Source organism: Crotalus tigris, unplaced genomic scaffold, assembly GCF_016545835.1.
Source record: "Crotalus tigris isolate CLP2741 ecotype Arizona unplaced genomic scaffold, ASM1654583v1 scf7180000017551.9496454, whole genome shotgun sequence".
NCBI classification, from domain to species: Eukaryota; Metazoa; Chordata; class Lepidosauria; order Squamata; family Viperidae; genus Crotalus; species Crotalus tigris.
In genome coordinates, this window is record NW_024096469.1 from 3,892,659 (window position 1) to 3,904,714 (window position 12,056).

Here is a 12,056-nt window from a genome sequence, read left to right on the forward strand (position 1 = left end):
ACACCGTTGCCTGTTGCATTTGAAAGGCATGATATATTTTTTTCTCCTTTCTCCTCTTTTCACCACACAGGGCATCAATCTTTCAGGTGGCCAGAGGCAACGAGTGAGCCTTGCCCGTGCTGTGATCAGCAATGCTGATGTTTATTTGTTAGACGACCCTCTTTCAGCAGTAGATTCTCATGTGGCAAAACATATCTTTGACAACGTAATTGGACCCGAAGGAGCACTTAAAGGAAAGGTGAACCCAAAGAGATCTAAAATCTGCATATTTCTAGACACATATCCCCTCTGAAAGAGAGAGTCTCATTGCTAGTCCTAAGAGTCTTGGAAAAAATGTCTTGAAATGTCTAATAAGTCAAACTTTCTCAGTGTGCTGCTTACGTAATGCAATGGACTGCAATGATTCCAGTTCAGGGATGGCTATTCTTAGTACAGCTATAAGCTATGCAAAAAGAGTGGAGCTTGTAGTCCAATACAGCTCATCCATTCCACCCTAGAATTCCAGTCCTGTTTTTCTTGAATCATTACATAATTTTATTTACATCATACTTTTTTCTTGAAGTGCAAGGTGGCATAGTCTCTCCTCAGATTTTACACTCAAAACAACAACCCTTTTGACACTGGACTAAAAGACAGTGGCTGGCTCAAATGAACTTCTACATTTGAAGATTGATTTGGACCCTGGGTTTTCTACCTCCTGGCCCAAGGCTCTAATCTTTACATTTCACTAGTCCTCAATTACTGTTGGTTGACCTTTGATATTTTTCTGGACCATTTTCCTTCTATTTTTGGGCAGGAAGAAGAAACCCACAGATATTGCTGAATCACTACTGCCATCATTCCTCACCAACCATCATGTTGGCTAGGATTGCTGCAGGTTGTCATTGAGCACCATCTGGAGGGCTGCAAATTCCCTACACCTGTCTTGAAATACGATTTTTCCTTTCAATGTTATCTTGATAGTGCCTAGTCTTCATCTACCATATAAAGGAAATCATCCAAAATGCATCTGGTTTTGTTTTTTTTTGCTTAGGATTCCTTTCTTTCACCTTTTATTATGCTGATTATTTTATTTTTTTAAAAAAACACAGCAGTTTATAAAAGAAAGAACATATTCTTCTTCTTTACAGGTGGTCCAAGACTTAAAATAATTCATTTAGTGACTGTTCAAAGTTACAATAATAGCATTGAAAAAAGTGGCTTATAACCGTTTTTCACAGTTATGACCCTTGCAGCATCCCCATAGTCCCACGTTCACAACTGAAATGCTTGGCAATTGGTTCATATTTATAATGGTTGCCCTGTCCTGGAGTTATGTGATCAGCTTTTGGGACCTTTTGACAAGCAAAGTCAATGGAGAAGACAGATTCACTTAACAACCTAGTTCAGGGGTAGGCAACCTCGGCTCTTTTATGACTCATGGACTTCAATTCCTAGAATTCCTGAGCCAGCTATGCTCAGGAATTCTGGGAGTTGAAGTCCATGAGTCATAAAAGAGCCGAGGTTGCCTACCCCTGACCTAGTTATTAACAATTGCAATGATGCATTTAACCACTGTAGCAAGAAAGGTCATAAAATGGGGCAAAACTCACTTAACAAATGTCTCACTTGGCAACATAAATTTTGGGCTCATTTGTGTCATAAGTCAAGGACTACCTGTATCTTTTCTCTCTAGTTACTGTCTGATCACTTCTAAATGATGCTTGAAAGTCTGATAAGATGTCTATGCCACTATATATTGTGAGGCCAGCTGCTAATATGTGACGTGTTATTCTTATCTTGGAGTTTGCAGTAGTGTTCATTTCACCAGACGTAGTCAAGCTTTTCTTAATTGTAATTATTAAAATTAAATATAATTGAGTTTTAAGAATGTTTTTATTCTTAAAGCAAGATAGCACTCCTGACCACTGCACTATTTTTATTTTCAGACTCGCATTTTGGTGACCCATGGCATTCATTTTTTGCCTCAGGTGGACTACATTGTAGTTGTGGTGGATGGTAGAATCTCTGAAATGGGATCCTATCAAGAGCTTTTGCAACAAAATAGGTCTTTTGCAGAATTCCTCCGCAATTATGCACCTGATGAAGACATAGAAGAGGATGAGCCAACAAGTGATAAAACTTTTATTGTTACTGTTATAGTTGCTTTTCTTCTAACTTACTCCGTCTGTAAGATTATGCAGGAATATCTCTTCCCCCCTTTCTCTCTCCCTCTCCCTCCCTCTCTCTCTCTCTTCCTCCCTCTCTCTCCCTCCCTTCCTCCCTCTCTCTCCCTCTCTCTTTGTGTGTGTGTGTTTTAATTTGTAAAACATCAGAATGCGCATTGACAAAAAGAAAGGAATAATCCCAACTACCTAACATTTAAGAAATGTTTAAAACTGAGTAGGCCTAAACGCTTGTATTTTGATCTAGACAGTTCCATCAATTTATCAATTTTTAAAATAAATAAGATAAACATAGGAAGTTTCAGTTCTTCCATTGGATATATTCTTCTCTGGTTTTCCCCTTCTTTCTATTATCTCTTCCACCACCACCACTAGCACCCCACAAATAAGAACAAAGGACAATAAGACACTCCCAAGTTACTTCAGAAATAATTGTTCTAGAGTCCAGCCATAGATCTCAGAGTCAGTGGCTTCTTGCTTTCATTTAGTGCAGGGGTTCTCAACCTTGGCAACTTTAAGACTTGTGGACTTCAACTCCCAGAATTCCTCAGCCAGCAAAGCTGGCTGAGGAATTCTGGGAGTTGAAGTCCACAAGTCTTAAAGTTGCCAAGGTTGAGAACCCCTGATTTAGTCTGTGCTCACTCAAATGTGGCAGAGCCAGTATTATATCATATACTCATATTTATGACGGTTGCAGTGTCCCAGAGTCATGTGATTACCTTTTGCAACTTCTGACAAGCAAAGTCAATGGGGAAGCCAGATTCACTTAACAACCGTTATTAAGTTACCAACTGCACTCATTCACTTACCAATTGTGCTAAGAAAGGTTGTAAAATGAAGCAAAATTCACTTAACAACTGTCTCACTTAGCAACAGAAATGTTGGGCTCCATTGTGGTCTTAAGTCAAGGACTACCTGTAGTTGACTTTTGTTATTGCTTCTTATTCTTTGTGACTTAGAAAGCACTGAACTCAGACTTTCTAGAAGATATTCTTTTAGAAAACCCAAATAATTAAATATTTGTCCCTCTGTAGTAATGGAGGATGAAGAGGTCCTGCTTGCTGAAGATACTCTCAGCAACCACACAGATCTGGCAGATAGTGAACCGGTGACAAATGAAGTCCGCAAACAGTTCCTAAGGTAAACCTAGAATTGCTTTTTAAGCCACTATGCTGACCACTGAAATCAAGCACTTGTACTTCATAGTAATGGGTCTTTCTGTTCTTTTTTTCTAAAAAAAAAAAAAAAACCCAAAAAACAGGCAACTCAGTGTAATATCTTCAGATGGTGAATTATCTACGAAAAAGTCTACCAAACGAAAGGTGTGTGACAAAAAGTCCATGGAGCCTCCTGTAAAAGGCACTTCTGAGAAACTCATCCAGGCAGAAACTGCTGAAACTGGCACAGTAAGGAACCTTTGCTTAACATTAATTCTTTTTTGTTGTAGAATTACTATCTAATTAACTATGTGGGATATAGAATAGCTATCGGAGAGGTTTAGCAACTTAGAAGGGGAGCTTGAAACTTACCCTTTTAAGACAAAGCTGGACAGTCTTTTGTGGGGAGGGCAATGATGTAAAAAACATTTGCCCAAATTTTTGGTGGGATTTTTTTTAATAAACTTTTTAAAGCTCTCTACCACAGTGTTCATGTTTTGTTGCCAAGATGATAGAAACCACCACCTCCCTGACTGATTTTTCAGAATTAGTGTTCAAAGAGATTCTGCCGGCTATAAAAGTGATCCAGGGAATTTAGGGTTATAGGTCGCCCACAGCTGTTTTATGATGAGAAAAAAAGAATAATTCAACTTTTGCCAATTTAGCATGCCTTGCATATGTTAGACTATAATCCCTGGTATCCTAGTAGTACTGCTGATTGTAGTTTAGGGAATTTAAGCATACTGGGTTGGGGAGGATTATTTAATTTTTAGAACACATGCATAGTGTGATGCCCTCCTTGCCATCATCAGCATAAGCCAAGGGACGTCTTTTTTTTTGGGTGAGACAGGGAATAAATATGTTTTTGATGATCCTGTCCCCAAAAGTGATCCAAATATTACTTATGTGAACAGCAATAACAAATGGAGAACCAAAGTGTGGTTGCAGGTTGTTAAGCATATCCTGGAAACTGGATTCATAGCAGAGTTCACACATATTCTGAGACATTAGGCTAGAGTTTGCTTTAGCATTATATTATACTACTGCTGAATTTAAAAAGCTGGTTGGGCCAGTTTGAAAATAGATATGCTGGAGCGTTTGTCATTGCTCTTGATAATGGAACACAGATACAGAAAATCCCTTTAATGCTTTCATTTGGTAATTCTATAGAATGTAATGGAAGCTTACTTTGTCTAGATTTGTTAAAAAAAAAAAAAAGTAAAATTTTGCATGGACACATCCTTAATGTGGTACTTCTATTCTGGAATTTCCTTTATTTCAGCCATGCTTTTCCCCGGAATGGTCTGCATGTAAAATATTCTAATTTCCAGTTTTCCAATTCTTCTTAATGAGTTGCTAATATTATTATAACAAGTTTGCATCTAAGTAAAATCTACCTTATTTTTCATCAATTTATAGGTCAAATTTATTGTTTTCTGGCAATACATGAAGGCTGTTGGTCCTCTTATTTCTTTGGTCATATGCTGCCTGTATTCCTGTCAAAATGGTGCTGCAATTGGGGCCAATGTATGGCTCAGTGAGTGGACCAATGATCCAGTGATAAATGGGACTCAACAGGGTGTGAACAGGCGAATTGGAGTCTATGCTGCCCTCGGTATCTTGCAAGGTAATTGTGTTACGTGTTTCTGCCCATCTATACAGGGCAATTACTCAAATTCCTGATTAAGGGTGTGTTTAGAAATATTTTAAAATAGTGATAACTGTGGTTTCTGGCATTCTTTAATACTTATTCAAAAGATCCTTGAACAGACAGTGAACAAAATACCGAAGAGTTATGTTGCGACAGCAGTCTTTTATTGCATTATGACAGCACTTGGTTTTGATCTGCAGGCCTTTTGTATCCTTCCTTTACTCCAAGCAACAGTGATGTCACCATTCAATGCTTTCAACCCAGAAGCACTTTGGTGCTCCCAACACAACTGTAGTAGTAGTAGTAGATAATAAGAGAGAAGATACTGTGGTCTGCAGAAACCAAAGAAGACACTAAGAAAGGAAAATATTTGTAACTCAGGGTTGATATGAGGGGTCCTTGGTGCTCTCTGAGCTTGCTTGTTTCCTTGCAGACGTTTCGTTACCCAAACTGGGTAACATCATCAGCATTGATGATGTTGCCAAGTTTGGATAATGAAACATCTTCAAGAAAACAAGCAAGCCTAGAGAGCACCAAGGACCCCTCCCAAAGAAAGACAGAACAGCAATGTAGTGAAGTTGCATAAAATAGAATGTCCAAGGATTCTAGGATACAATGTGATCAAAATCTCCTCCCTATGTCTCCCTTTTTGCAACAGGGCTGTTTGTTCTGATCTCCTCCTTTTCCCTAGCCATGGGTGGCATCAAGGCAGCCCGTATTCTCCATGCAGGACTGCTAGAAAATAAGCTTCACACTCCACAGTCTTTCTATGATACAACTCCAACAGGCCGAATCATTAACCGCTTTTCTAAGGACATCTATGTGATTGATGAAGTGATACCGCCAACAATATTGATGTTTCTTGGAACCTTCTTTAATTCTGTATCAACAATGATTGTGATCATAGCAAGCACTCCGCTATTTGCTGTGGTTATAATACCTTTAGCCATTTTGTATTATTTTGCACAGGTAATTCATGTCGTTTTTTTCCCCTTTTGTTACCTTGCTATTTGCATGATCGTTTTTGAAGTACCAGAACGCTGGGCAGATAATGCACTCTTTCAGTTTGAAAGAATTAATCTGTTACATATTTACATAAATGTACACTTTACTGGGTTCAGTTCCTTTGGAACACTGAAGCCAGCTTTTCTGTCTGAGAGGTATCTCAGTTAGGTTTACAAGACTGAATAACTTATTCACAGTCATTTACTTACTGCCCTATTCTAAGTATTTTTGTGTAGCTCCAAATAGCTATTGTGATCTTTCTCCAGCAACAGTAGAAAACGCTTACCAATAGAAACCAAAATAATAAAAATAAAAGAACATTAAACATCATAAAGTCAAAGCAGTTGCTAACATTAAAAAAAAAGTACAGCAGAAAAATGGAAGATAAATGTAATCTCCACTGGTATAGATCACTTTAGCACTATTTTGGCATGTTTTTTATAATGTAGGGGGGATTTTACATGAACAGTGGAAAAAGAATCTTATCGTAATAAATTAAGACTTCTTTCTCTGCCTCCTGAATTCCATAATTGGAAGACCTGTGTTCAGAATTGCTGTCCTTACAGTGACATGGATGCAGCTAATATACTGGGATGGGGAGGAGTGATGGCAAAATCTGTATCTGAAAGTCATCCAGAAAATATACCCTCAAAATCAAGGTTAGACTAGCTTTTCCTCAGAAGTTGCTTTTCAGTCTACAATACATTTTTGTACTTAGAGCTTTCAAACATGTAAACATCACCTGAAACCTAAAACGGCACAGCTCAGAAAAATCTTTACTATTGATTCTGATATCTCATAGGCTTTCCCAAGATTTAGTGAGAGAAATCCCAAAGAATTGGATACAACCTCTTTTTTCAAGGCCTTTCTCATTTGGGAACTGTATTGGTTCTCTATGATGTGACAGTCTTGATAGCTGAGATCAAATATGTAAAATGCTTTAAGACATTTTGTGTGTGTTTTTTTTTTTAACATAATGCTTTTGAACCGGCCATGGCAGCGGTTCTATGTAGCTACCTCTCGTCAATTAAAGCGACTGGAATCCGTTAGCAGATCCCCCATATATTCGCACTTTTCGGAAACGGTCACAGGAGCCAGCGTCATCCGAGCATTCAAAAGAGAGAAGTCTTTTGTTTACAGCAGTGACACAAAGGTGAATGACAATCAGAAAAGTTACTATCCTGGAATTGTAGCCAACAGGTAAAGTTGTTTTTAAAGTTGTTTTTAATGTCAGCCTCTCACTTGAAAAGACAAATAGTTCCAAATGAAATGGGTGTTGTGTACTAAAAATGTTTTCTTATTTACTAGGTGGCTGGGAGTTAGAGTTGAATTTGTGGGAAACTGTGTGGTATTCTTTGCAGCTCTTTTTGCCGTACTAAGTAAAAACAATTTGAGTGCTGGCCTGGTTGGACTTTCTGTATCTTATGCACTTCAGGTATATATAATAATAGATTGCTTATATTAAAAGTGAAAGTGAAACCTCATTATAATATGACCTTTTCATTTGGCATTCTGGTTTTAACTGCATATTGCTACAGCATCTCTTCCTCTCCCTGTCTCCACTTTTTTGTGGCAAAGTAAGAATGAACTGCAGTGGGTTGCCTCTAGGGCTGTGCTGACTTAGGAGGCAATAATGGGCAGGACAGTCATGCCAAGTGAGTATGACTATATCATGTACATGAGCAGCATGTTAACCAAAGATTGAACATTTGGGAAAATAAAGTGTTTGCTTGGCACCCAAGAGACATTAACAAAGGTGCCAAGTAACTGCATCTTATGGAGGGAGTTCTCCATGTGGATGCCATCTTCTGGACATGTTGTCCCATTTTGAACATGTAGTTACAACTATAGTTCTTACTGTGCCATTGTTTGAAAATGCGTTCTTGCATCAACATGCATGCCCAGCTTTGTTACTAACCATGTTTCTTGGGCTTAGAAATCAGACTCTCTGTCCGGCCTCAGTCTGAATAGCTTGGTCCAACAGAAGAGATAATCATAAACAAGAAGTAGCTGCTTCCTTGTGATCTAGATTCAAATCAAGGTAGAGTTGCTTCTGGGAAGGGAAAGCCAACGGCAATATTAGAAGCAATTGCAGTGTGAGATATTGCGAGGAGGCTGGGAAAGGAAGGGAAGGCAGATCAGACATCAGCAGTCCAGAGATAATGGGTGAATCATTTGACAGCTTATCTTATAAACATCAAATTGGTCCAGATGGAAAGAAATCCAGAGGAAAAAACATTGCACACTCATCAAAGAGAGTTTAGTTGAGTAAATGAGATTGGGAACCTCCTCTTTGACTTTCCAAGATTCCACATTTAGCCCACAGTGGCATTAAATACACCTTCCTGGACTCTGGGTTGTTCTTATTGATTTGATCCTGCCCAGCTGTGTGGGCTTCACATGCAAGTTAGTAGGAAGTGACAGTGATTGCTGCAGACCAAGGTGGCAACCAGTGTTGGTAAATAAACCAGAATATATAGGGGCCTCTTTTACTCCTTTCAATGGGCCTGTCTAAGGTTGTGTTGTGCTTGTATTTGAGGAGAAACCATGTTAAGATTTACTGTTCGCTTCCCTATCTTTTCTAACAAAAGGCCTTTAGTTAACAACAGCATATTGGGAAAGCTATCAGACTGCACAATCTGTCAGGGATTTAACTTCGCTTTCAGTATGAAGGGGGGGAGGGAGAGGAGAAGTCATCTGTTTGACTAAGAGCAGGGTGGATTATGTGGCCCTGAAATTGAAAAGCAAAAGATTGGGCTTTAAAATGTGCACAGCACTGACAAAATGCATTCAGAAATGTCAATCTGCAATAGTGAAATTGCTTGTGAAATTTGGGACTTACGGTATCTGGGAAGATCAAAGGATTTGAATTGGGCCTCCCAGCCTTAAAAGCTATTAAAGTTGAGATTATGGCAAGAGGAAGCACATCGATTGAATCTCTATCCCAGGCAACAATAAGGTCACACATTCAGATTGGCAAAGCAATTAATTCTAGCCTTACCTATTTTTAAATGGAATGTAAGAAATAATACAAGCCTTAGGTAGTTTTCAATGTAATTAAAGATACAGTAGTAAAGATACTGTGGTTTAGAGAAAGTTTCCATCCCTATTTTCTTATTTAGTTTTTATTATTATTCTGCACTTGAGCCAGAGTACCACGCAAGTTCAAAACAGACACAAACACAGGAGAAAAAAAAATGCAAACTCAGATACCAGTTCTTAATCTTTCGATATTAGTATTATAAGTACCTCATGTGGAAACTTGAAAAAAAGCTCCTAAGGATTACCCATTCTCAGTTTGGCTGTCATATAACTGGAAGTTACTTGGTCTTCCAATGTGAAGTTTCAGCTTTTGTCCTCTTGTAACCTTGCCCTTTCCAAGCAGAGAATCCCATTTCTCTACAAAAAAGATAGATATATGTATTGGGGATGTTGATCACCGTATGGCATCTGGATTTCCGGCCTTATCTTTTAAAGATATGCTATGGAAAAATACTGCTTAATAGTATCTCTGCCAATGGTAGCTACTTTTTGTAGCCATGATTACCTTCTGACACAAGTAATACTTTTTTAATCATTGTGTAGGTGACAATGTCTCTGAACTGGATGGTACGAATGACATCTGATCTAGAAAGCAACATTGTGGCTGTAGAAAGAGTGAAAGAATATTCTGAAAATGAAACTGAGGTGAGTTCCCCAGTGGAGGAAATTACTTCTCAAAAAGCAAGCAGTAATGTAAATATAGTATATAGTTCCTCTATTGACTCGGATTAATTCATTGCTACATATTACAGGCTTCTCGGACTGAACTCAGCATAGTCTACTTTTGACCCAAAATAGCTAGATAAAACTCTAAGACCCTAAGTTGTATACTAGAATGAAGTCCCATTAAGCAACTGTTATCCAGTTTGCTTTCATTTCAGAAATAACACAGCATTGGAAAATACATTAAATATTTTTAAAACACAGATTGCTCCTACATTAAGGAAAAGCATTTAAGGAAAAGCATTTATCCTATAGACCAGTGGTGGTGAACCTATGGCACAGGTGCCAGAGGCGGCACTCAGAGCCCTCTCTGTGGGCACGTGCGCCGTCGTCCCAGTCCTAGGCCTTCAGTTGGGTTTTATAAAATCTTTTCGCTTTAGGCCTCCGCTGCCATGTGCAAAAAAAAAAAAAAAGGTTCAATCAATCAGTCAATTTCAACTTCTCACGGGAAAAAAAAAGATCTTGCAAAGTTGGAATTGATTGATTGAACTTTTTAGTCCCACCCAGTCTGCCGTTACCACCGCAGCCACACCCACCCAATGGGCCACACTCACCCAATGGGCCACACCCACCCAATGGGCTATACCCACCCAGCACTCAACGATGCATAAGTGGAGTTTGGGCTGCAGTTTGGGCACTCGGTCTCTAAAAGGTTCGCCATCACTGCTACAGACTATTCCATACTAATATACAGTGGCGTCAGCCTGCATCATAACTAGTGTTGTTTTTGCTTTCATTGTTGCAACAATGAAAGATACAACAGCATATAGCAGTGTTTTCCTTGATAAAGATTAGTACTGTCATTATTATTTTGTGTCATTCTTGTTACTATATTATTGAATATAATAACTAACATGCAAGTTTGTCATCCCCATGAATATTGTTGAACTATAATTGCCAGTATTCTTTGCCATTGGCTGTGCTAAGTTGCTAGGAGTTTTGTTATTCCAAAAAAGGTTAAAAATTGCAAGTCTTATCCTTAATGATATTGTGTACAAAATGCTTTGTATTCAGGAAAGGTTTCTCTATTTGTTTATGTATTGATTCATTAAATTTACAGATGGCCTTTCCTCTTGGAGCTCATGGCACCGTACACCTTCATTTTATCCCCACAATCAATTTGGGTGACAACAGGCAGATATACTGGCCTCCCTTACATGCATCGCAAAAGTTTATACTCAGTTTGGGTGACAACAGGCAGATATACTGGCCTCCCTCACATGCATTGCAAAAGTTTATACTCTGATACAGAGGTTTCAACTGTATCACATGTATTACTAAAATGCCAATTGTATACACAGTGGCAAATGAGCGTTATACTACTAATCGTTAGAAAGCTTAGTTCCTTTTATAACCATGAGGTGACCATTCTCCTCTTTTGTGATTGATTTTCAGATATCTCCAAGAAGTTTGAAAAAAAATATTATCAATTGCTATGGCTTATAAAACCCACTTGGTGCCCTCTTCATATGCTAATTGTTTCATGCCTCTCATGCACTCTTCATGTGTGTGCATGTGTATGTATATATTGTATTTGATATAATTTAATGATTGGTTTTAGGTTGTAGACTTCAATTAAATAAACCATCTATTTCCCAACAACTTGGGGAAGAGGAGGCTGAAAAAGAGTCCAAAGTCACCAAGGCATTCCATAAATAAGGGTGAACATGAAACCTAATCTACCACCTTACCACCCTACCAACTAACTCTCCTTTTAAATCAGGGGTCTTCAGACTTGGCCCTTTTATGACTTGTGGACTTTAACTCCCAGAATTCCTCAGCCAGCATGCCTGGCTGAGGAATTCTGGGAGTTGAAGTCCATAAGTTATAAAAGGGCCAAGTTTGAAGGCCCCTGTTTTAAATGGTTCATCAAACAAGCCACTTGCTGTTAATATTTAGTGGAAGACTGAATACTAATCATGGAGCTTTTAATACAATATATTCCTTCAGAGTTGAAAGTAGGGTTCAAGTGCTAACACAGTATTCTGTAACTTCTTCCATGTTCAGGCTCCCTGGATCATTGAGGATAAAAGACCTCCAGAAGACTGGCCCACCCAGGGAGAAGTGGTCTTTACAAGCTATTCTGTCAGGTATAGGAAAGGTTTGGATTTGGTGTTGAAAAACCTCAGCCTGAGTGTAAAAGGTGGAGAAAAGGTATGTTTCTAACATAGTCACTTTACTGCAGTGAATCAACTTTGTTTTTTCTGTAACCTGCATTTAAAAATGAAGACTTTGGTTTTCTTTAGCTGATAGAAGAAATAGGACATTCATAATTATCAATCACACATATCCTGGTCATCGTATAGTAAATAT

The 12,056-nt window shown here is 38.5% G+C and overlaps 1 protein-coding gene across 2 annotated transcripts in view; it reads left to right on the forward strand.

Moving 5' to 3' along the window:
* The window catches only part of ABCC3 (ATP binding cassette subfamily C member 3), an 81,776-nt gene that overhangs the window by 63,319 nt on the left and 6,401 nt on the right, over positions 1 to 12,056 (forward strand). The window contains exons 18-27 of one of the 2 annotated variants that reach the window (XM_039343811.1): positions 71 to 238; positions 1,929 to 2,112; positions 3,200 to 3,305; positions 3,427 to 3,571; positions 4,742 to 4,949; positions 5,632 to 5,942; positions 6,979 to 7,178; positions 7,287 to 7,413; positions 9,564 to 9,665; positions 11,751 to 11,897. In XM_039343811.1, the coding sequence (XP_039199745.1) occupies positions 71 to 238; positions 1,929 to 2,112; positions 3,200 to 3,305; positions 3,427 to 3,571; positions 4,742 to 4,949; positions 5,632 to 5,942; positions 6,979 to 7,178; positions 7,287 to 7,413; positions 9,564 to 9,665; positions 11,751 to 11,897 (1,698 nt within the window). Of the gene's footprint in view, positions 1 to 70; positions 239 to 1,928; positions 2,113 to 3,199; positions 3,306 to 3,426; positions 3,572 to 4,741; positions 4,950 to 5,631; positions 5,943 to 6,978; positions 7,179 to 7,286; positions 7,414 to 9,563; positions 9,666 to 11,750; positions 11,898 to 12,056 lie in introns of those variants that run through there. The other variant, XR_005556772.1, reaches the window with a different exon arrangement.